At 39.1% G+C, this 24,089-nt stretch overlaps 1 protein-coding gene across 1 annotated transcript in view; it reads right to left on the bottom strand.

Annotated features, from left to right (window-relative positions):
• Nucleotides 1-24,089, bottom strand: part of XRCC5 (X-ray repair cross complementing 5) — a 95,549-nt gene that overhangs the window by 21,885 nt on the left and 49,575 nt on the right. Inside the window, exons 15-16 of the mRNA XM_032278298.1 lie at nucleotides 20,259-20,352; nucleotides 18,314-18,383 (exon numbers count right to left, since the gene is read on the bottom strand). Coding sequence (XP_032134189.1) covers nucleotides 18,314-18,383; nucleotides 20,259-20,352 — 164 coding nt within the window. The remainder of the gene's footprint in view (nucleotides 1-18,313; nucleotides 18,384-20,258; nucleotides 20,353-24,089) is intronic.

Genomic DNA, 24,089 nt, shown 5'->3' on the forward strand with positions numbered 1-24,089 from the left:
TTAAGTTTCCCGGTAAGTGGAATGCTTCCGTGGCATTCTATGGTTTTTAATTTTTTATTAAAAATATTCAATTTAACCATTAAAAAGCACTAACCATATCTCATAAAGCCTGAAGGTCGTCAGTTAATATTTATAGGTCATACAACAGTTAACGAAAGACCAAAGAACATCCACTGCCTAGTGTGACTAATTTTCCCCAATTCTACAAATGAGTGCACTTAAAGTATAATTATGAGACATTATGCTGACATAAGAAAGAAACTAAAGGAAGACTTTCTCATTCAATGAGGAAATGATGTCTTTCAGTTTTTTAGGAAATGTATATGCCATATGCCTGAAAAAATGTGTTGTGCTCAGGGGTGAAGGCTAGGGAGGGCAGAGAAAGAGGGTGTCCACAATTTTCCAAGGTCCTAGAATTCTAAAACTTGGCAATGCTTACTAAAATAAAATTGATAGAGAAGAATCAAGAACCTTATCACCATGCTTGATTCCATTCCAAACGGGCAGCAGGAGAAAGGAAAAATGCAAGAGAATAGTGACTGGTACTGTAACAACTTTATGGTCTCTATCCAGCTTCATACCTGAGTAGATGTCATCAAACTAATACAGGAAGTAAGATACCAAGTAGTCATAGTAACAGTGTAGCCAAGAGGAAACAAGGACACAAAACCAATCTGGCAATGGGATTCAATTAAAAGTTGGTAATTGAATGGAACTGAAATGCATGTATCAGTTGAAGAGATTGAGTGAGTGATGAGTCAGACTCCTCACCAAGGAGAGAAAGAGGCAGCCATTGTTGAATGTGCTTTTGGGGAAGTTGGACAAGGGGGAGACAGCATACAAGTCTTCTATGACACGTCAAGAATTTGAGTCTTTTTTTGAAAGAAAATATTAGGTACCAGATATTTTAGAAAGACTGTATTCTGTGTGATAACTCCTTCTAAAAATGGATAAATAATGCCTTGTGTTTATGCAGTATCATTCCTTAAGGACTTTTCAGATTCTTCTTTTTATTTTTATTCTCCCTGCCCCCATCCTTTTCTGATTTTAAGAAGAAAGTTGTATAATATTCTAGAGCTCAAAATACAGACATGTTATATTCTCTACTTCTTCTTTGATGGGGCTAAGACTTAGGAACTGATCCAAAGAACCAGAGAAGTAAATCTGCTATAATTCAAAAATTCAAATTGTTATTACTCCTAAGCACTGTTTTATTAAAGTCAGCAATGAAAACCAAAAAAGCCAGATAGAGGTCATTTTGTCTCACTGATAGCAGACCAGCAGCAGTATATAAGATGAGTCCATACTACAATAAAACTACAACGCAGCATTGGGATCCAAAGATATACTGGTTCTCAAATCACAGGCATCTTTTTAGAGTAGGATTTGGGGTGAAGATAAGAATGGACATTTTTTTCAAGAGTTAATTGGCTTTAGAAAGCCGATGCTGTAAGGGCATTAGCAGGAATACGATTTGAACACAAGGTTCACAGAGAGAATCTGTATAAGAATGGGTCAGGAGTGGCAGAATGGGACCAGATTGTGGCAAGCCTCAAATGGGAGACTGAATGGGAGTAATTAAGAAGGGCTGACCCAGAATAAAATCTGTGCTATAAGAAGTTAAATCTGTACAAACATAAGGACAGAAATGAAGGAGAACTTTAAAGGTAATTAATGTAGGATGCTGGAACTATCCTATGATGAAATAATGAAAACCTAAACTAGGATAGTTATGATAGAAAGGAAGAGACAGACCTGAGAAGTAAATTAGAAGACAATTAGAAATTAGAAGAAAAGTAGACACAAAGTGGTCAGAAATAAAAAAAACTCAAGGGCAAAACAACAGCAACAATGCCCCTTATTTCTGGAGAAAGTTCCATTGATAGCAGCAGGACACGTCATCGCTTAGGCATGTCCTATCCACCTTTACCATAAAGGTCCAGGTTATGCCAACCTCCTCCAGAAATTCTTTCTTTTCTTTTCTTTTTTTTTTTTTTAAAAACAGAGTCTTTTTCTTTTGCCCCAGTTTAAGGGCATGATCTCAGCTTGTGGCAACCTCCTGCCTCCCAGGTTCAAGTGATTCTTGTGCCTCAGCCTCCCAAGTAGCTGGGGCTACAGGCCTATGCCTTTGTACTTTTAGTAGAGACGGGGTTTTGCCATGTTGGCCAGGCTGGTCTTGAACTCCTGGCTTCAAATGATCCACCTGCCTTGGCCTCCCAAAGTGCTGGGATTACAGGCATGAGCCTGCGCCCAGCCCCTTCACAAATTCTTCTTCAAAGTAGCCACCTACCTGCATCTGCACCCATATATTCTGCCTTCTGTCCTATTGTCTTTGCTGAACTATCTGTGTGTCATCTAAGTTATCCCTTTTACCTGTGCCCTAGATCCCCTGCCTCTCCACTACTCAAGGATCTCTTCCAGTCTCATGCCTTATAGTCTGTATGGCTCCTTCTCCACGATTCATACACACAACTCAGACCTTTTTCCTGAAGTCCAGACCAACTTACTGTATGTTCCCCTTCTCAGCAAATGGCAATTCCTTCCAGTTGTTCAGACCAAAAATCTTGGGTGTTATTTTTGACTTCTTTCTCTCTCTCACACTCTACATTCATATGATCAGCCAAACTTGCCAATGCTACTTTCAAAACATATCAAAACTCAGACCTCTTCTTACTACCTCCCATCACTTGGATTAATGCAGAAGCCTTCTAACTCATCTGCCTACCTCAACCTTGCCCTTTAGCTCAACATGGTAGAAAATATAAAATCATCTGCTACTTCGAATTCTTCAGTGGTTTCACATTTCACTCAGAGAAAAGCAAAAGGTCTAGGAGGTCTTATGTGATATGTACCCCAGCCAGCTCTCTAACCTCAGCTCCTACTTTCTTTGCTCCATCCACACAGCCCTCCCTGATGCTTCTAGCCAAGCATACTCATCCTGAGCTTCTCAAGAACATGCTGCTCCCTGTGTCTGCAAAGTTCTCCCCACAGATGTCCACTAGACACTCTCTCCCACTGTCCCCAGTCATCTGTTCAACAGTGAGGACTTCCCTGATCCTCTACATAAAATAAGCCCATCTCAACCAACCATTCCCTATCCCAGTATCCTACTTTATCTTTTTTCTATAGTGCTGTCATGGGTTGAATATAGCCTCCCTACCCCCAACCCCCGTGATTCCTGTGCTTTCCAAAACCTCACAATGTGACCGTATTCAGAAAGAGGGTCCTTGCAGATGTGTAATCAAATTAAGATGAGGTCATTAGGGCAGGCCTTAATCCAACAGGGCTGACATCTTTGTAACAGGGAAATTTGGATACAGACATACAAGAGCTCCCTGTTAAGAGAGAAGCAGAGATTGGAGTAATACATCTACAAGCTAAGGCATGCAAGAACGGCCAGCTGTCACCAAAGGCTATGAGTGAGCATTGAACAGGTTCTCCCTCACACCTCTCAGAAGGAAGCAACCCTGTGATTTTGGACTTTAGTCTCCAGAAGTGCAAGGATAAACTTCTATTGCTTTAAGGCACTCAGTTTGCTGTACTCCATTACTGCAGCACTAGGACATTAGCACAAATGCTTACCACCATTTGACAAATATTTTCTTATTTGTTTACTGTCTGCATTGCGGCATAATGACTGGCACATAGTAGGCATTCAACAAATAATTGTTGAATGGATGAACAAATGGCGTAGGCCTCACTGGTTTACTCCTCTAAAAGCCTAGGGAATGAACACAACTTTTTGTTGTTCTTTCAGTTTAAACTCATAGGCTGTGTATTTAGTGTTGGCTACGACTTAGGGGAGTAAACAGTCTAGAACTCTCTTTTGTCTCCTCCTTCCCTTAATTTTACAGAGATGGAAATGGTTACAATAAAGCTCTACAGAAGGGGGAAATGCACAAAGAATAACAGGCTATGTAAAAGATATATGCAGGTGAGCAGGGATGAGACCACATCCAACATTGTCATGATTTTATGCATGAACACATCCTGGCTTGTTATTGCTGCTTACTAAGTATGCCTCGTCCCATATTAGTTGTACGCCTTTTTCTTTTCTTAATCAAGTTGCTTAATGCCACTGGGGATGGAGGGTTCTCCCAAAATGTACTGTCTCTGACTAGATCCCCAATTTATTATACCCTAAAATAATTAACTATCTTGATCACAATATAGAGCATTAGTAGGGATGAGCAGGTTATTCCTATGAAGAGAGAGAATGTGAGTATGGGCAGAGTTTCAAAGGGAGGGAGGCAATAAAGAGGAGATGTCCACTTTTTAACTTTATACGCGATTATATTACTATTTGCAGTTTCCCCCTATAAGCATGTACTTATTTTTAATGAGAAGCCCAAGGAACAACTAAATCATCGTGAAACATATAAGACACTGCTATATCAGGAGACAATAAACAATTGTTTTGATTTCTAGTGAGCTCTAAGCAGGAAGACAATTTCTTTTTTTTCCCCAATATGTGTGAGACCCAGGGAAGACAATTTTCATGGGTTCACACTTAGGATACTTCATTGATCCTTTAACTTCATTTTTGTTTTATTCTTTCCGAACCACATACTTTGTTCTTTTTGTTTATTACTCATATACTTAATGAGCAGTGGTAAAAAAAAAAAAAAGCCCTTAGAAATAATTTCATTTCATCTACTGTCATCAGGAAATTTGAAGTAGATCTGCAGGCATATCTTATCTTTGGTTTGCAGCTTCTACACTCCTTATAATCCCACACATTTAAAATTCCAATGTATAAGTCTTGCTGGCTTCATTACAATCCATCTAAGAATAATTAGAAATGGGGCCAACTGTGGGATAGTTCAACCTTAGTTATATTTTCTTCTTAGTACATGAGACAAAAAAGGAGTCAAACAAAGTAAATGCATGCTTGACAAAAATGGGACAAAAGAAGAAACAAATGAACCAATTAATTTTTCAAATCTATAAACATTGATCTAAGACTTGATGTACTTGATATACCTGTTGCCACTAAAATTGACTTTTATTTCTCACAGCTAATAATCACTTTTCTGTTCCAACAAGTTCCTAAAATCTACACAATTTTCCCAGTACTTAGTAAATATCCTCTACTAACATAAATTTATTTTTCCCTTGAAACAGAGGATTCAGAAACCCGTATAATCTTGCAGTACACATAACTAAGTTTATTTTTCTTAAAATGCCAACACCCAAAAACCTTTATTTAAAATATACTCTATTAACTGAACTGACAATGTTTTCTTTAGTGCTACCCTGTAAAAATTGGATAAAATCACTTGGATCTCATGACCCAAGCTGGCTTAGCTAGGTAAGACAAAAATTATAAAGGTCTCACTAGCATACACACTCTCAAGGTGAATAACTTTCAGTACTCAAAACATCATGGAAAACAGCTAGATAGAAAATCAACAGACATAGATTTGAACAAACTATCAATCAAATTGCCCTGACATTTCCAGAACACTTGACCTAGTACCAGGAGAATACACGTACTTTTTAAGGCCATAGGGAACAACTGTCAGAACAGACTATACGTCAGGCCACATAAGAACAAGTCTGAATAAATTCAGAAGGACTGAAGCCATTCAAAATATGATCTCCAATCACAATATAATTAAAAATCAGGGCCGGGCGCGGTGGCTCACGCATGTAATCCCAGCACTTTGGGAGGCCGAGGCGAGTAGATCACGAGGTCAAGAGCTCGAGACCATCCTGGTCAACATGATGAAACCCTGTCTCTACTAAAAATACAAAAATTAGCTGGGCATGGTGGCGCGTGCCTGTAGTCCCAGCTACTCAGGAGGCTGAGGCAGGAGAATTGCCTGAACCCAGGAGGCAGAGGTTGCGGTAAACTGAGATCGCGCCATTGCACTCCAGCCTGGGTAACAAGAGCGAAACTCTGTCTCAAAAAAAAAAAAAAAAGGAAATTTTAAACTTTTCAATATTTGTGTAGTTTTTCTATATTTTAGTGCAGAAACTTTAACAAAATGCAGTTTTGAAGGAATTTTCTTTTGTGTTAACAAGAAGATTATTGCTAATTACTATTTTGTATAAATTTTGCTAAAATTAACTATAAAGAAACATATGCTGACTTGTAGCTTAAGGAGAATATACTGTCCCCATTTCCAAACCATGACATGAATGGGCACCGACATGTGAAGAGAAGAGATATTTGTATGTTTACAATGTGTGTTTTGGATAAATAGAATTTGATATTTAAATTAGCATATTTGTAAATTTAAGAGCATTAAGATTACCTTCATATGAAACAATCTCAAAATTCAAAAACCAAAACAACACAAAAGCTTCCCACAAAGAACTCAAATGGCTTCACTGGTAAATTATATGAAATATGTAAAGAATAAATAAGAAAAATCTTGAAGAGAAGGAAACTTCCTAACTCATTCTATGAGCCCAGTATTTTCCTGTTACCAAAGCCAGACAAAGACATCACGCAAAACAAGAAAACAAACAAATATTCCAACAAAATATTAGCTGTCTTAGTCTATTTTGTGCTGCTATAACAGAATACCCAAGACTGGATAATTTATAAAGAACAGTTATTTATTTAGCTCACAGCTCTGGAGGCTGGGAAGTCTAAGAGCATGGCACTAGCATCTGAAGAAAGTCACCTCACCTCAGAAGGCAGAAGCAAGCCAGAGACAGAGAAGAAATAAGGCCAAACTCATCCTTTTTATAACTAACACACTCTGGTGATAATGGGCTTAAGTCTTTCATGAGGATGCTGCCTCTATGACCTAATTACTTCTTAAAGGTCCCACCTCTCAACACTGTTAGAATGGGGATTAAGTTTCCAACACAAACTTTGGGGGACATACTCAAACTGTAGCATTAGCTAAATGAATTCACTACATATAAAAAGGTTTTTATAGATGTCTGGATTTTATATTTGGAATGCAAGGTTGATTTAACAACTGTAAATCAATTAATATATCCTATTAGTAGAAGATTAAAAATCACACAATCATCTCAACAGAGGCAGAAAAAACATGTAACAAAACTCAACATCCATTCATAATAAAAACTATCAACCAATTAGAAATAGAAGGAAACTTCCTGAAGCTGACAAAGGAAATCTGAGTAAAACTTAAAACTAACATCACACTAATAGTGAAAGACAGTTTTTTCCTTAAGATCAGGAACAGGGCAAGGATGTTCACTCTCATTTCTCTTCAACACTGTGCTGGAAGTTCCAGCCAGTACAATAATCAAAAGAAAAAAAAAAAAAAAAGAAAAGCATTATGAGTTATAAAGGAAGAAGTAAAGCTTCCTTTATTTGTAGACAACGTGATCCTTTATGTAGAGAATCCTAAGAGGCATATTTTTAAAAATGCAAAAGTTAGTAAGTTTAATAATATCGCAGGATATAAGATCAACAAACAAAAAATTGTATTTCTATACACCAGCAACGAACAATCCAAAAATAAAGTTAAAAAACAATTCCATTCATAACATCATCAAAAAGAGTAAAACACTTGGCAATAAATTTAATAAAAGAGGTGTACAGCTTGTACACTAAAAACCATTAAAACATTATAGAGGGAAAGTAAATAGATCTAAATAAATGTTCATGGATAAGAAAACTCAGTATTATTAAAACGGCAACTTTCCCTTAACTATTCTATAGACTCAATGAAATCCCTATCAAAATACCAGTGGGCTTTTCACATAAATTGAAAAGCTGGGCAGGGCACAGCTATAATCCCAGCACTTTGGGAGGCCAACGCAGGTGGATCACTTTAGGTCAGGAGTTCAAGACCAGCCTAGTCAACATGGTAAAACCCCGTTTCTAACTAAAAAAAAAAACATAAAAATTAGCCAGGTGTAGTGGCTTGCGCTTGTAATCCTAGCTACTCGGGAGGCTGAGGCACGGGAAGCACTTGAACCTGGGAGGCAGAGGTTGCAGTGAGCTGCGATTGCGCCACTGCACTCCAGTCTAGGTGACGGAGTGAGACTGTTTCCAGGAAGGAAGGAAGGAAGGAAGGAAGGGAGGGAGGGAGGGAGGGAGGGAGGGAAGCTGATGCTAAAGTTTACATGGGAAATGCAAATAACCTAGAGTAGTTAAAACATTTTTAGAAAAGAACAAAGGGTGTATCTGAGTACTCTATTTTTAATCCCTTTTTCCTTCTGAAGCCCTTTGCATTAACTTTTTAGTTATGAAATAACCTTTACTCTCCTCCTTTCCACCAGATACTACCTTGCATCGCTAGCTTGCCTAATTATGTTAGCTTAGAAGTTCCAGAGACAATCCAGGTACTTAAGAGAATGCTCCACCACCAAGTGATTACTTGAAGGATGCAGATAAATTACAACCGGTCAAGCCCAAGATGGTGCCAGCCCATTCAACAGATAGGGCAGTAACTCAAGATTATCAGAACATGTCACTGAGGCCGGCATCAACTAGCAACCCCCCACCACTGGTGTGCACTCCAGACCCAAATTAACTATTAACAGGTCCCAGGAATTTTTGGGTGTGAGAGAAATGTTCTTTAAACTGAATTGTGATAATTTTACAACTCTTATAATTTATAAAAGTTCATCAAATTATACTTACCAGTATATTTTATAGAAAATTTTACTTCAATAAACCATTTAAAAAGTAGAATTAATAAGTATAGTTTATCTAAGAGATTGTAGAGATTTACCACAAACCAGAGAGAAACTAGGTGTTTCTATCACAGAGTTAAGCATGAAAACTTAGACAGCATAACTTACCCTCAATGGCCCAAGAAAACACTACTGGATTCCAAGGGCAAGGGAATCGTTAAGTAGTTCTTATGTGAGCAATGGCTCCTGACTTCAATGCCAACCAATGAAATACAGTTATTACCCTGAGTGTTATGGTTGAACCTCATTATCACTGAGAAACATGAAGAGATAACTACAGATTCCAGTAGTTTAATCTGACAGAGGAAAATGAAAATGGTCCTTTAATTATAACTATTAGCTGAAGATTTTTCTCCAACTGTCCATAAGGAACCTCTAAAAACAAGTTAAATTTTCTCCTATTTCCAAAGACATCTAAGCTGGTAATACTCTCCATCCCTGCTGAAACTGTTCTATAAAGGAATTAAATTCCCTTTCTGGCCAAAGAAGCAAGCATGACATTATTCTAGATTTTATGTAGACACACATGGGATCTGACAGGCTAACTGTACCAAATTACACTTGCCACTTCTTTCTGTGTCAGCATATTTTTTGCCTTGGGCATGCAATTAGAAAGGGAAGGACCCAAACACTTTTATTACATTTAAGTGGAACTCCTAGCTGTTTCTTGGCTCCTCTTAACACATTTCAGTTGATTAGTGACTTTTTTTAACAAAAGTCAAACATCCTTTCCTAAATATCTTAATTGGTTAAGAGCTTCTGCTGTTTCCCACCAGCAGTCACTTTAAGTCACTGATTAAAGCATTTTGCACATCAGCACAATCTGAAATCAATTTCCTTTTTCAACCACCTGGGCTTAAGGAGCAATCTTGAAAACAGCCCCATTCAAGGAGAACCAAGTGCAATACTCTGCATGACAACATCTACCATGGAAGGAAGAACTGCAGAATTTGTAGGAGGTGGAAAGAACCAAATTGCCACAAGTAAGTACCTGAACTCTCTCTGCTTCACAAATCATACTCTAGCATTTACTGCAAGGGTGAACTCTAACAGCAAGCTTGATGCCCTTTCTTCTAAGCACCCAAGAGTTCTGTGTTTCCATCAGAACCAACTGTGAGCATTTCCCTTATTGCACTGATGGCCCAGGTCATCAATGCAAGCTGAAATGATATGGTTTGGATTTGTGTTCCCACTCAAATCTCATGTGGAATTAGAGAAGCCTGGTGGGATGTGACTGCATTATGGGGGAGGACTTCCCCCTTGCTGTTCTTGTGACAGAGAGTTCTTTTCATATCTGGTGGTTTAAAAGTGTGTGGCCCTCCCCCCTTTGTGCTCTCTCCTGCTCCACCATGGTAGGATGTGCTTGTTTCCCCTTCCACCATGCTTCTAAGTTTCCTAAGGCCTCCCAATCATGCCTCCTGTTAAGTCTGCACAGCTGTGAGTAAATTAAACCTCTGTTCTTCATAAACTGCCCAGTCTCAGGTAATTCTTTACAGCAGTGTGGGAATGGACTAAAACAGAAGCTTGGTACCAGGAGTGGTTTAGTATAATAAATTCAGGCTTGAATGGACGCTGGGCTCATCTAGTTCTGATGCTGAGAAAGCCTTCATGAGTCCCACATTTTCATCCAGATGGAAAATTATCCTTTCCATTTTTAATATAAAAAGAAAAATCACTCAGCAGATTTAAGGCAAGCAACTTTCCTATGTAGCATGAGAAAACAGGAACTGTCATCTATTTCATAAAGACTTTCTTTAAAGCTCTCAGGAAGAAATTCAGGTGCTCACTGAGAAATGTAAACTAAAAATCCTGAGCTCCCCACTGATCAAATGGAACCCCTCTGGACAAAGGAGACCCCAGAAAACCTTAACTGAGTTTCTGGCAATGACGTGACAAGGGGTCAGGTGCATCTCATTATACCCCGCCCCCCACCTTTTTGCAGGTTAGACACAACCTTTCAGCATTAATGTTAAAGTGGATATCATAAGACTGAGAGAACAGACTCTGTAGTAATAAGGTACCAAATTATAAACAGGATCTAAGGCCATGTCAGGCGAGGGTTATGTCATGAACCCCTACACTTAAAGAATAAACTATGTTCTAACTGCCACAGGTTTTTTTCTTTAGCAGCTAAACAAGCACTGGCCTTGGGACAGGCAATATTGTTTTTAAGATAATTTGAAGCTCTACCAGATACTGACTTAGTGAACTCTGGTTCTACCAGCCACAACTACAGCTTTGATTGGACAAGAGAGTGATTTTGTTAACTTTCTCCTGATGAGAAGACTACCAGCCATGAGATGGCTCTAGTGGATTGTATAAAGATTGCACATTTGTGTGCCATGTCCTGAAAAGACCTCTTGATGTACAGGGTCTACTTGTAATATTTAAATGTCAAGTCTTCCCCACAAGGTGAACATGAGTCTTATGTAACATGCATGTTTAAAACTCATACATCAGGGCCACCTTCATGAATATTCATAGATCCTCCTGTAATCTGTTGAATACGCATGTTTAGCTAATCTGGTCAGCATAATGCCCCTACCCCAAACCCTCCTTCATGGTCCTGTCTCAGGGCTTTGACTACAGGCCGTGTTTCCCAGCCTTCGAATAGCCTTTGGAATACCCTTTCCCAGTCTTTCATCAAAAGTCCTATCAATAGGCACAAGATTTCAGATACATGACCCTATAATGTTATATTTAAAAAGTGTAGGAAAGGAAGGCATTAGGAATCAAAAGAAACAGTATGGGCAAAAAATCCAGTATTTGAAAGAGAGATGTTTGAATTCCTATGTCATCTTTGGGGAAAATGCATCTTCTTCAATTTTAGTTTATCCATCAGTAAAAAGGGGGTAATATGTAACTTCTATGCTGTCTAGAGTCCACTTCTCCTTTGCTATTTCCACCCTGATGGCTGTAACCCTTTACAAGAAATAAAGCTGTCTTTTTCTAAATTTATAGATCTTGTTTTTTTTGTTTTTTTTTTTTTTCAGTTAACAGAACTTAACTACAGAAAACACACTTTCGCTTTTATACTACCAGACATTTCTCTTTCTTAAAGGATAGCCAGGCTACATTTTACAAGAGCTATATCCTGTCATTAGAGATATTCTGATACAAATGGACAGGAACTTAAAAGGATTTCAGAAGATGAGTAAGAACAGATAAAAGCCTTTTAGGAAGAATCGCTGAAAAATGAAAATTCTTAAAATGATTATGTCTGTGTAATGGTCTTTAGTTTCTAGGTCATGTGTTTTTTATTTTTTATTTTCATCTTTATTTCAATGATTTCATTTAAATTACTTGGCTGCTGAGTTTCATTATATTAAAAGTAAACTTCAGGGTGGTGCTGTGCCATCCAGGGAAATATACATAACCAGTAAAAAGGTTTAAGCTGCAAGAGGCCAAGAACTGGCTCGCTGGAATTTGATCCAGAGTCTTCCACATATTTGCAATAATCTGTGAAAAGTCATCCTAACTACTCTGGGCCTCAGTCCACCCACACAGAAAAACAACACCTTAAAGGCCAATGGTGCATAATTACAACATGGGATAATAACACACCCTCTCAGCAGGTATTCTCTACAATTCCAAACAGACTGATTTTTGTGTTACAATGAGACCACTTGTCTTGATAAATGAGGAATAAATTGTTATACCTCAGAACTATATCAACAAGTTCCAAGGTTTAACAATTTAAAATGAGTCAAAAACAAAGCCAGTGAAAAACAAGTGAGATATGTAATAAAAATACGAAGTACAGACTAAACCTCTAGAATCCTTAATCATGAATTTTCTCATGACTAGATATGTGTCAGGGAAAGGACTAAGAAAGTATGTCAAATTCTTTAGGAAAAAAAAACCACAAAATTCTATAGGGCTAAAGATGTTTAAAATTTTAGTGACTGTTTTTATTTAGTATCTTTCCTTTAAGATGCTCAAGGTATTTGAAAGAGCTTATTTTTCTTAAATTTATCAGCGCTGTGCAGACAAGGGCTATCTTCTTATCTGGGCAGAGTAAAATTGATTATAAAATTCATATCCACGATTATATAAATCAGGTCAATTTAAAAAAAGAGAGAGAGATTTCTTCTAGATCCCAATTCTCAAAGGTTCACTATTTAGGGCTTGAATCCTGGCAGAAAATCACATAATGTATGTAACTAAATAGCCATGCAAATGTGATACTGCTATACCATAGAAAAACAACACTGAAAAAAACTATTTGGCTTTGATGAATATCATATTACCAATCGTACCATATTCTATCTAGTGCTGAAATTGCTTGGAAAGTGAATTTTAGAAAATATCTTTTAAAAATGAAAGGATGTTTTTGATAAATGAGATTAAAGAAGGTTTGAAGAACAAAGGAAAAAGGCTCTAGGATGAGATGTAATCCAAAGTGAAAGGGAAAAATTCTAATCCAATGGACAAGTACATATTACTGCTCTCTTGCACATAAGTTAAAGCTGTTTGGGGTCTGTACTGTTTCCACTTAGGAGGTCTTCTTTTGACAGTTTTTTTTTTTTTTTTTTTTAACCAGCTACGCTCATGTGAATTCAATTTGGTAGCATGGAGCTCTGATAACTTGCCACCACACGCAAGCCTAATATAAAAGCTACAATCTCAGTGGCAAAAACAAGGTCCTTGAAAGAGAGAATCATCTCATTATAAAGTTAAGTTACATTCCATCCTTTTATCTGTCCCCATATATCCATCCTTTCTGGCTCTTAAGGCCCTCATAAAACCTGTTTTTGACACACCAGGAACATTCAAGCTATTTTACATAATCTCCCATACTCACTGGGAATTTATAAATTCAGACATAATCACACAGGAATTGTCTGGAGGAAAGTAGTAATGTGGCTTTTCCTTCTCCAACCTGCTATCTTTTGACTATTTTAGCATTCTTCCTCAACTGGGAAAGGGCAAGGAATTAGAAATCGTGGCATTCCTCCTTAGCAGCTCTGTTGACTACTTGGGTGGAAGATGTCCAAACAAGTGGATAAACTCAATGTGAAGAGCCCCTGGAGACTCTCTGAAACCCAAAACTACAGATAACAAATCCCAGATGACGGCAATAATGCACTTATGAATAGTGTATGCAGGGAAACAATGCTACTTTCACAACTGATAGATGATTATTATACATAGAGTTGTGGTCAAAATGTTTTCTGAGCTGAGCTTGGTGGGTCACATCTGTAATCCCGGCACTTTAGGGGGCCAAGGCAGGTGGATTGCTTGAATTCAGGGATTCAAGACCAGCCTGGGTAACATGGCGAAACCTCATCTCTACAGAAACTACAAAAATCAGTCGGGTGTGGGAGTGTGCACCTGTAGTTCTAGCTACTTGGGGTCGGGGATGCTGAGGTGGGAGAATCACTTGAGCTTAGGAGACTGAGGCTGCAGTGAGCTGTGATCATGTTACTGCACTCCAGTCTGGGCAACAGAGTGAGACATTCTCTCTCAAAAAAAAAAAAAAAAGAAAAGAAAAAAATTGTTTTCTATTTTAACACTGTGGTGACAGAATGGTGATGGGTAGAGAGAATGGAAGAAAGGGACTTTCCCAACTTAGGAACGGACTGAGAAAAGAGCAGCCAGAAAGAACATGCTTCCTGGGGCTCAGGGCATTGGTTATCTCTTCTGCCAACAAGCTTAGAACAAGATACCTCCCTCACACTGAAAACCAGAAGTTAAGAAAATGTGTAGCTGCCCGCTATATATAAACTGCTGAGGTCGGGGAGAGAATCACAAGATTCTCAGTTTGACTATGCTACTATCAGGCCTGAGAAAGAAGTAACTATGCCCATATTTTAGTTTATAATGATAGGTAAAACAGCCAAGTTCTACCTAAGGGTCAATCTGGCCAACTATCTATTCCTGATCACACTTTTGACAACTGAATTTTAAAAAATGAATTTACTGGAGTAAAGGGGAATGGATTTCTGTCTCCCCACCCTAGATAGAAATCTCTCTAAAAGATCACTACTAGGGAAGAACTCTTTGGACCTGGAAGAGAAGTGAGTCTTGGCTTATAAAAAGATGCCCTAGTGGGAGAACAAACAAACAAGATGCCCAAAACAAAGAACAGGACATCAACAAAGAGACAAGTTCTTAAGCTGGAAAGAAAGGCAGAAGGGATAAAAGGGAAGCCAAGTTAGAACCATGAGGAGAACTAGTTGCTAGCAAGCAGTCCCATTTTCTGACTGCTCTGTGGAGTCTGGTTTTGTGACATCAACAGAAGGCTCTGATTTACCAAGTCGTAGATGGAGGTGAGAGGGACATCCTTTTTTGAAATGCTAGCAACATGCTGGGTCTCAAAGTCACATTCAACACAAAAGGACAGTCTATTCATCAAAAGTCTTATCAACAGGCACAAGGTTTCAGGTACATGACCTTATAAATGTTGTTTTAAAAAGTGAAGGAAAGGAAGGCCATTAGGAATCAAAAGAAACATTATGGCTAAGGAAAAAATCCAGTATTTGAAAGAGACATGTGTTTGAATTCCTATGTGATCTTTGGGGAGAATGCACCTCCTCCAATTTTACAGTTTATCTACTAGTAAAATGGGGATAATACTTATTGTAACTTATATGCTATCTAGGGTCCACTTGCCCTTGATATTTTCACAAGACTGCTTTGAATCCCCAATCCCATGGCCAGGGATAAGGTATATTTTCCTCAGATGTGAGTAAATTTTCAGAAACTGACTCTCTCCTGGTCTCTTCAGACTCTGGCTTCCTTGTGTGCTCAGGTACTTTCTCTGCTCTGCATGAAATAATGCCAGACACAAAACTGACTTTTCATCAGTTTCCCCAAATACTTAAACGTAGTTATTTCCAGAGTTTTACTGACGCCCAGTAATTTGTGGTCATTAGTGTGGAACGTTTTCGTAAAAGGCCGTGACTGTGCAAATACTTACCCACTTTGTCTCCCTGCCTCTTTCTTTTTCTCCTCAGCCCCGTCCTCTCTGAACTAGATCCAGTTTTTCTACTTCTATGATGCTGAGGAGCTTCCCTTGCCTCTGGAGTCCCTGTACTGGCCAACCAAGTCTGGAGATGGAGACTCATTCTCTACCCTAGCACTTATCAAAGTTATTTCCCCAATAAAGCAATTCTCTCAGAAAATTCTGGCAAAAACTGTTAAAGCGCTAACATTTCCTTCATTTTGTTTGCTATTCAGGGTAATTAAAATAACATAATAAAGTGCTAGCACAATGCCTTGCACATAGTGGATATGAAACAACTAGTAGCTGCCACATAATGGTGATGACAGCTAGATTCAGTCCCTGAAAAGACCATGGCTAAACCAACCACAGAGTCGACCTTGGACTTGGACACAGACACAAATGGGGAACCTTGGACTTTGACTGGCTGAGGTAATTGACAACATACAATTGAAAGCTAGGAAAGTCTCAATTTTCCTTCAAAACACAGTAGTCTTGATAGACAATAGAGTTCACTGACTTGCCACAGTAGTATCTCTGCCCCTTTCCAAACACCCAGTAACAATATGCAGCTGAACAGACACCAGGTGTAATACTGTGAAAGTCCCCTGATCACTCCAACACATTAAAGAGATAAGTTCTGAAGTACTGTTTCCACCAATCCTTCTAGAAAACTGTCACTGAGAATTTTAGATCTCCTTCTTCTATTTTCATGAAGTTTTGTTTTGTGTTAAAACTGAAAGTTTTTCTCCTATATGGCAACAAAAAGTTCTTCTTCCATCTCAAAACACTGCAGACATCATTTAAAGACTGCAGATTACTATGATAATGAAGCTGTTCTTCCTCAGGAGATTCTTAGCGGCCTGCCAACAGGATTAGCCTGGTAGACTGTAAGCTCTCTCTGAGGCTCAGCTGCTTATGCTTGCCTCTGGGCAACAGCACAGTAGATGTGGGGATCTTGCCAGGATTCCTAGACTCCAAGTAGTAAGGTGCATTATTAGACCTATTGCAGGTCTAATAATGTAGTGCTTCTAGGCATTGAAGCCTCATTTTTGAGCCAGGCATGGTGGCTCAAGCCTGTATTCCCAGCACTTTGGGAGGCCAGGGTGGGCAATCACTTGAGGTCAGGAGTTCAAGACCAGCCTGGCCAACATTACAAAACCCCATCTCTGCTAAAAATACAAAAATTACCCAGGCGCAGTGGCACGTGCCTGTAGTTTCAGCTACTCAGGAGGCTGAGGCAAGAGAATGCTTGAACCCGGGGTGAAGGCTGCACTCCAGCCTGGGCAACAGAGCAAGACTGTCTCAAAAAAAAAGAAAAAACAAAAGTAATTTTTGGCCAGGCATAGTGGCTTACACATGTAATCCCAGAGCTTTGGGAGGCCGAAGTGGGAGGGTCACTTGAGGCCAGGAGTTCTAGACCAGCCTGGGCAATAGAGACTCTGTCTTTACAAAAACTTTAAAAATTAGCCAGGCATGGTGACACACACCTTTAAGTCCCAGCTACTCAGGAGGTGAGGAGGGAGGATTACTTGAGCCCAGATGTCCAAGGTTACAGTGAACTATGATCCTGGCACTGCACTCCAGCCTGGGTGACAGAGTGAGACTTTGTCTCTAAAAAAAAAAAAAAAAGTCATTTCCCCGCCCACAGCGAGATGTTGGAAGAGAAAGTTCTATACACACATGAACAAATATAAACACTCATATACACAGAAGTCAGCTCGAAGACAGGCCAGACCTGAAGCAGTCATAATAAATGTAATAGTTTATACATAAACCTGCAGGATTAACAACTGCCAGTTGCCACCATTCAATGGGTAAATTAACAGAAACCTGAATGCAATCAAGTGAATGAATGTTAGTCCCAGACCCTCTGTGCAGCGCTAGAAGCTATTTTTATATTAACCACGGCCTTAATGAGATTCTAGGTACTATCTGATAAAGAAAAGTGGCCAAGAAGCCATTTTGAGGATTAAATTTAGGGGCAGCATCAAGGTCTTTCTGGGTCTACTATAAATGGGCCCCAAACTCTTAGGAATGGAACAAGAATTATGTGTCTCTGAAACTAGGAAGATGTGGCCAGGTGTGGTGGCTCATGCCTATAATCCCAGCACTTTGGGAGGCGGAGGCAGGCAGATCACCTGAGGTCAGGAGTTCAAGACCAGCCTGACCAACATGGTGAAACCCCATCTCTACTAAAAGCACAAAATTAGCCAGATGTGGTGGTGCATGCCCGTAATCCCAGCTACTTGGGAGGCTGAGGCAGGAGAATCGTTTGAGCCCAGGAGGTGGAGGTTGCAGTGAGCCGAGATGGTGCCATTGCACTCCAGCCTGGATAACAAGAGCGAAACTCCGTCTCAAAAAAAAAGGGAGGGAGGAAGGGAGGGAGGAAGGAAAACAGGAAGTGTGACATAAAAGTGTTTTACTCATAGCTCACTCACAAAATCTCTAAATACTTAAATGAAGTGGAACTAAAAGCTCCAAGGTTTTGGCCCAAAGGTTTTTAATAGGGAGACCTACAAATTAGTTCCTTTTTGGGAAAATCGGTGCTGAGTTCATGAACTTCATGTGCTCATAATGTTGCCTCAGTGAGCTCCCTAACAAGGGACAATCACAAATCCACCAGTAAAGAAAAATGCTAAAGTGTTACAACAAAAGGCTACAGTTCTTAATCTAGACTTTCAATCAGTTGTCTTAACTAAACAGCTTCTCTTAAAATCAAAGCCTATCACTCACCTTCCTCAAAGCTGGCTTTCTTCTGTTTCACTAGAACACGGAAGTTTTCAGCAGGATTCACACTTCCAACCTAGAAAATACCAACAGATAATAAACTTACAGGTTATTTCTCTTTTTAGCAGCACACCAGGCAATACAAGATGACTTAATATAGTAAGTGTGCTCTTATAAAATAAAACCAAAGACAAAGAGAAGGTCTTTTCTATTCATTTTCATTTCCAGGTCTCTGTGAAAGGTGGACAGATTCCACTAGTCAATTATCTGCCCTCTATGCTTTCACTCACTTTGCTTTATGCAAGCTGATTTCTTTCCAGAGGGGTCAGAAATGTATTACAACTCAAGCCACCAGCCAGCCCAGCTGGAGGGCTTTCTGTAGCGCAGACTGCATGTATATCCTGTCACCCAACCAATTAGAAAGGGGAGAATTCTGCAGTGTGGGGCTGGTTCTGAATATATTTGCCCCACTAAGATGACACCAGAAATACAGCTTAATACCTGATTCACCAAACTTCCCATTAGTGGAACTATTGCTGACCCTTTGGCACTAAAGTTTTGGTAGAATATACCAAAAGATATACCAAGGATACCCAAGCTGAGTATGTCCTTAGAAAGTAAAAACAGATTATGTACAAAGACATACCACAGTGCTGGGTGAGGAAGTTTGAAAGATGAAACTCTGCCATATTATATAGAACTTTCTGATTATACTACTGTTTTTAATCTGCTGACCCCAAATCTAACCAGGCCTAAGAACCACTTAGCTCATAGGAAAGAAAACAATCGGGTTCCAAAATGCACTAAAGCTTCCAGTTTGCTCAGATATAGGAAGCAGAAAAGCTCTCAGAACAAGATCACGACTTTTTCCTTTATTATTCCATATAAAACATCTAAATGAAATCTAAATCATTTTTCACACATTCATTTTTTCTGAGAGAGTTTCTGTTTGAGGTAAGAATAAAGGCAGGCCCTTTATTCCCTGACTATCCTTCCTAATAAATGCTGCTAAAAAATTTTTGGCCAATTTTTAAGATCTGTTGATTCACACTAATGTTGCTTAAAAGAAGGCACTATTTGGCTGGGTGTAGTGACTCATGTCTGTAACCCCAGCGCTTTGGGAGGCTGGAGCTGGAGGATGGCTTGAGCTCAGGAGTAACATACTGAGACCCCTACCTCTACAAAAAATATCCGGGTATGGTGGCATGTGCCTGTAGTCCTGGCTACACAGGAGGCTGAGGCAGGAGGACCACTTGAGCCCAGTGTATTCCAGCCTAGGTGACAGCAACACCCTAACTCTAAAATTAAATAAAATATTCTTTCTCATGGCTAAGCAAGATAGATAGATAGATAGATAGATAAATAGACAGATAGATAGACAGACAGATAGATACATACATACATACAAAGACAGATAAATAAAATAAGGTAGTATTTTCAAGTTCCAAAAAAACTTTTCATTAAATAAAAATCTCAAGTATCAAAGGATACTTTGCTTGGGGAAATCCTAAACTTGTGAATCCTGTTCTGGAGTTGTGTGTTAGAAAATAGGAAAGTTATACTAACTTAAACTGTATGTACTTGAAGATTAAGACATATCACTAACCCCCACTTACCCTATCATTTTGACTATCATTTATCCTAGTTGAAAAGCTGCAAAATGAAGCCAACAGTAAAATCTCAACACTGAGATGTTCCATGTTCTATAGATTATAAAGAGCTCTATATACCTTATGTCATATAGTGAATTCTGTAGGTAATTCACAACAATAATTACTTATAGGAAGAAGTATGGAATGGGTCTTTATGGCTTATACAGAGCAAGGATCAGAGAAAGTGATCATGATCTTACTTGAAAGTGATAAGAACAGACTAACAAAAATTGATGCACTCTCCCTCAAGCCCCAACCTTCCTGCAAAGGGGGAGGCACACTGGGAAAGCTTTGCTTACAGAGGTGACACTGCCTTCAGCCAGGCTGGAGACGCTGAAGTGAGCTCCCCCTTCCTCAGTCTTTAATTTTTTAGCGGTGGGTCCATCTTCATGGCTAGAAAAGAAAAAAAAAATTTCCCTTAAAATAAAACAAACAATACAAAACCAGAATTGCTGTCTGTTGTGAAAAGTTTAAACTTATTTTCCAAGCACCAAAAGAAGAAGAAGAAAAGAAAAACAACAGGTGCATGTAGGTGTTTTACAAACGAGCTGCCTCCCTTTCCCAACCACTGGGCTCCTAAGGGCCTAACATGAAGCAGCCCTGGCTTTGTCTCACAGCAGAATGGGAATCAGAATTAAGCAATCACATCAAAAAGTCCTTGCAAAAGATGAAACTGCAAACACAGGTAATGGAAATTTAACATATAAGTAAGAAATCCATCTACTCTAGAGATATTATTTTCTAGTTCCTGTCTCAGAATTGACAGCTATTAGCTTTCCATGTACACAGAAGACCTTTGTGTCTAACAACCCATTTTCTCCATCATGTATGTTAGAGCTTTAAAAGCTTCTGTTTACAACTGTCAAAACTTACTAGATAACCCTTAATTATGCAAGAGCTTTCCCTCTTAGGGAAATCTTAAACTATTAAAAAAAAACTTCCCCCAAAACTTTCAATTTTATTTTTTATAAACCTAATTCTGTTTTGTGCAATACGCTAACAGTCCAATGGCATCTGTGTGCTAAGAAAAAGTATATCAAGCATCTTGTCTCAAGTAACATGCTGGCTTTAACAGCCTGTCTTAAAGTCAGGAGGAGGTCAAGTTAATTGCAAAAGAGAAGGAAATCAAATCCAAAGACTCTGCCTGTAATCTCCCTTAAGCTGCTAAATATAAAGAAATGAAGATTTTTCTCCCAGGGAAATAAGCAATCTGGGGCAAAAGCAGCCATCAGAAATGGCTGATAAGAGAAATTAGCAATCAAGATCTAGAATTTTTAAAAATTCATTTATTTTGACAAATAAAAATTGTATATATTTGTCACGTACAAACTATGCATTTATTGTGAAATGGCTAAATTAAGCTAATTATCATATGCATTACTTCATTTACTTATCATTTTTTATGGTGAGAACAGTTAAAATTTCTCAGGGTTTAAAGACTAGTATTTCTAAATGTGTTGGTTTTTTTGCTCAAAGCCCCAACCTTCAGACAATGAGGCTTGAAAGAGGTTATCTTAAAAATGAAGCAAAAGTCTGGGCGCAATGGCTCATGCCTGTAATCCCAGCACTTTGGGAGGCCGAGGTGGTCACATCACCTGAGGTTGGGAGTTGGAGACCAGCCTGACCAACATGGAGAAATTCCATCTCTACTAAAAATACAAAATTAGCCAGGCATGGTGGTGCATGCCTGTAATTCCAGCTACTTGAGAGGTTGAGGCAGGAGAATCGCTTGAACCCAGGAGGCAAAAGCTGCGGTGAGCTGAGATGGTGCCAATTGCACTCCAGCCTGGGCCACAAGAGCAAAACTCTGTCTCAAAAAAAAAAAAAGAAAAAAAGAAAAATAAAATGAAGCAAAAATAAATTTTAAAAATAAAATGGCCGGGCGCGGTGGCTCAAGCCTGTAATCCCAGCACTTTGGGAGGCCGAGGCGGGTGGATCACGAGGTCAAGAGATGGAGACCATCCTGGTCAACATGGTGAAACCCCGTCTCTACTAAAAATACAAAAAATTAGCTGGGCATGGTGGTGTGTGCCTGTAATCCCAGCTACTCAGGAGGCTGAGGCAGGAGAATTGCCTGAACCCAGGAGGCGGAGGTTGCGGTGAGCCGAGATCGCGCCATTGCACGCCAGCCTGGGTAAGTAACATGAGTGAAACTCTGTCTCAAAAAAAAATAAATAAATAAATAAAATAAAATAAAATAAAATAAAGAAACATAAAACATACATGGGCTTCCTCAATTTCTTTTCTTTTTTTTAAATTTTATTTTATTTTTTTGAGACAGAGTCTTGCACTGTCATCAGCATAGAGTTCAGTGGCACACTCTTATCTCACTGCAACTCTGCCTCCCAGATTCAAGTGATTCTCCTGCCTCAGCCTCCAGAGTAGCTGGGACTACAGGCCCACGCCACCACGCCCAGCTAATTTTTATATTTTGAGTAGAAACACAGTTTCGCTATGTTGGGGAGGATGGTCTCAATCTCTTGACCTCGTGATTCACCTGCCTCAGCCTCCCCAAAGTGCTGGGATTACAGGGGTGAGCCACCGCGCCCGGCCAGCTTCCTCAATTTCAATAATGAGTTTCCTCTTACAGGCAGGTAAAAGAACTAAAGTAATCATCACAGCCATATATACATGAATTAAACTTTCACTACTTGGCATCTTTTGCATTCACCACTAAACTTTTTCCCTTTGAGAGGGAGAGAAGAGCTAAGTAGAAGACAGAACGGTGGGAACCAGGAAATATTGTAAGGGATAAGTCACCCAGAACTCTTTTCTTACAAATAGAATAAAAAATAAAAGCAAAGCCTACATGGCAAAATGGGAGAAAAAAAGCAGAAATCCAAGGTATAATAAGAAGTTGGGTCTGTTTTAATAAAGGGTCACAGCTAGTCATTTCAATTAACCTTTGCTAGTTCTTCCCAAGTGACAAACCAACAACATTGAACTACTGAAGAGCTAGAGTCAACAGACCTGGATTCTAGTCTCAATTTTGCCACTGATTAGTCCTGGAATGTTATACCTTCTTGATGGCATTCAGTATGTATTAATTTTTATCTATCTAGAGTTTAGAGTCTAGTAAGCTACTAACCTCTCTGAGCTTCAGTTTGCTCCTTAGGAAAACACTATAATGAAAAGCACCATCAGTACAGCAACCATTCTCTTCCAAAAATACAGATTAGCTTATATAGTAGTATTAAGCATTACACATAAAAGTCTAAGCTTTGTGGGAATATAAAATTGAATCACATGAAGAATTTCTTAAACCCTCCAAAATGAGGTTTTAGGGAAGGAAGGGCAGAGGCATATATACAATTCTCCAGTACCAGGCAAATAAAAGCAGCTCCAGTCATATGTAGTAAATAGTAAAAGTTTAGTATGGTTAACATTCTCCAGGCCAAATCATTTAATAGCATTATTAGGAATTTTGCATATACTAAATTCGTAATGTCTACGTGAAGTGAGAAAGGGGAATGACTCTCTTCCCTAAATTATCTATGAAGGCACTAAGAAAGTAGAAATTTATCCACACAAGATCACAGTAGACGTAAATGTCAGCAGTTGCTGCATTTAAATGGTGAGACTATGGGTAATTTGTTCTTTCTCCTTTTCTCATTTTCTTCCACAAATATGTATAAATTTTGCAATACAAAAATTAACACACCATCAACACCTTCAGCCAAATTAAAAAGTTAAGTATATATACAGACAATTAACAAAATACTGTGATAGCCTATCTCTTTCAGAGAATAGAAAATAGTTGTATTGGACCAAAGCATAAGGTGCAAGCTGGGAAGGAGTGAGAGATAAAGCTAGAAAATACATTAAGTAGGAGCATTAAAAAACGTGAAGAAAGAAAATTGTTTACTCTAGGCAGTGCACATGCTGCCTGTCCTCAGTCTGGTGGCTTCACTGCTGGGCACACTGCTCTCGGCTGATCCCTGCCGAACTGTGGGAATGGCTGCCTGGGCAGAATCCTTTACAACCCCTTCTCTGCTCCTCCATCGTCACAAGAAATAAATCTCTCTTGAAACTCTCTGGGCTGCTCCCGGAAAGGTAAGCAGATATTCAAGGGCCCTTCCACTTTCCCTCCAGTGGGCAGCAAGCCCGGCATTTGCAGCACCCACTGTTGG

The sequence above is a fragment of the Sapajus apella genome, unplaced genomic scaffold (genome assembly GCF_009761245.1).
Source record: "Sapajus apella isolate SASKATOON/1434 unplaced genomic scaffold, GSC_monkey_1.0 scaffold10, whole genome shotgun sequence".
NCBI classification, from domain to species: Eukaryota; Metazoa; Chordata; class Mammalia; order Primates; family Cebidae; genus Sapajus; species Sapajus apella.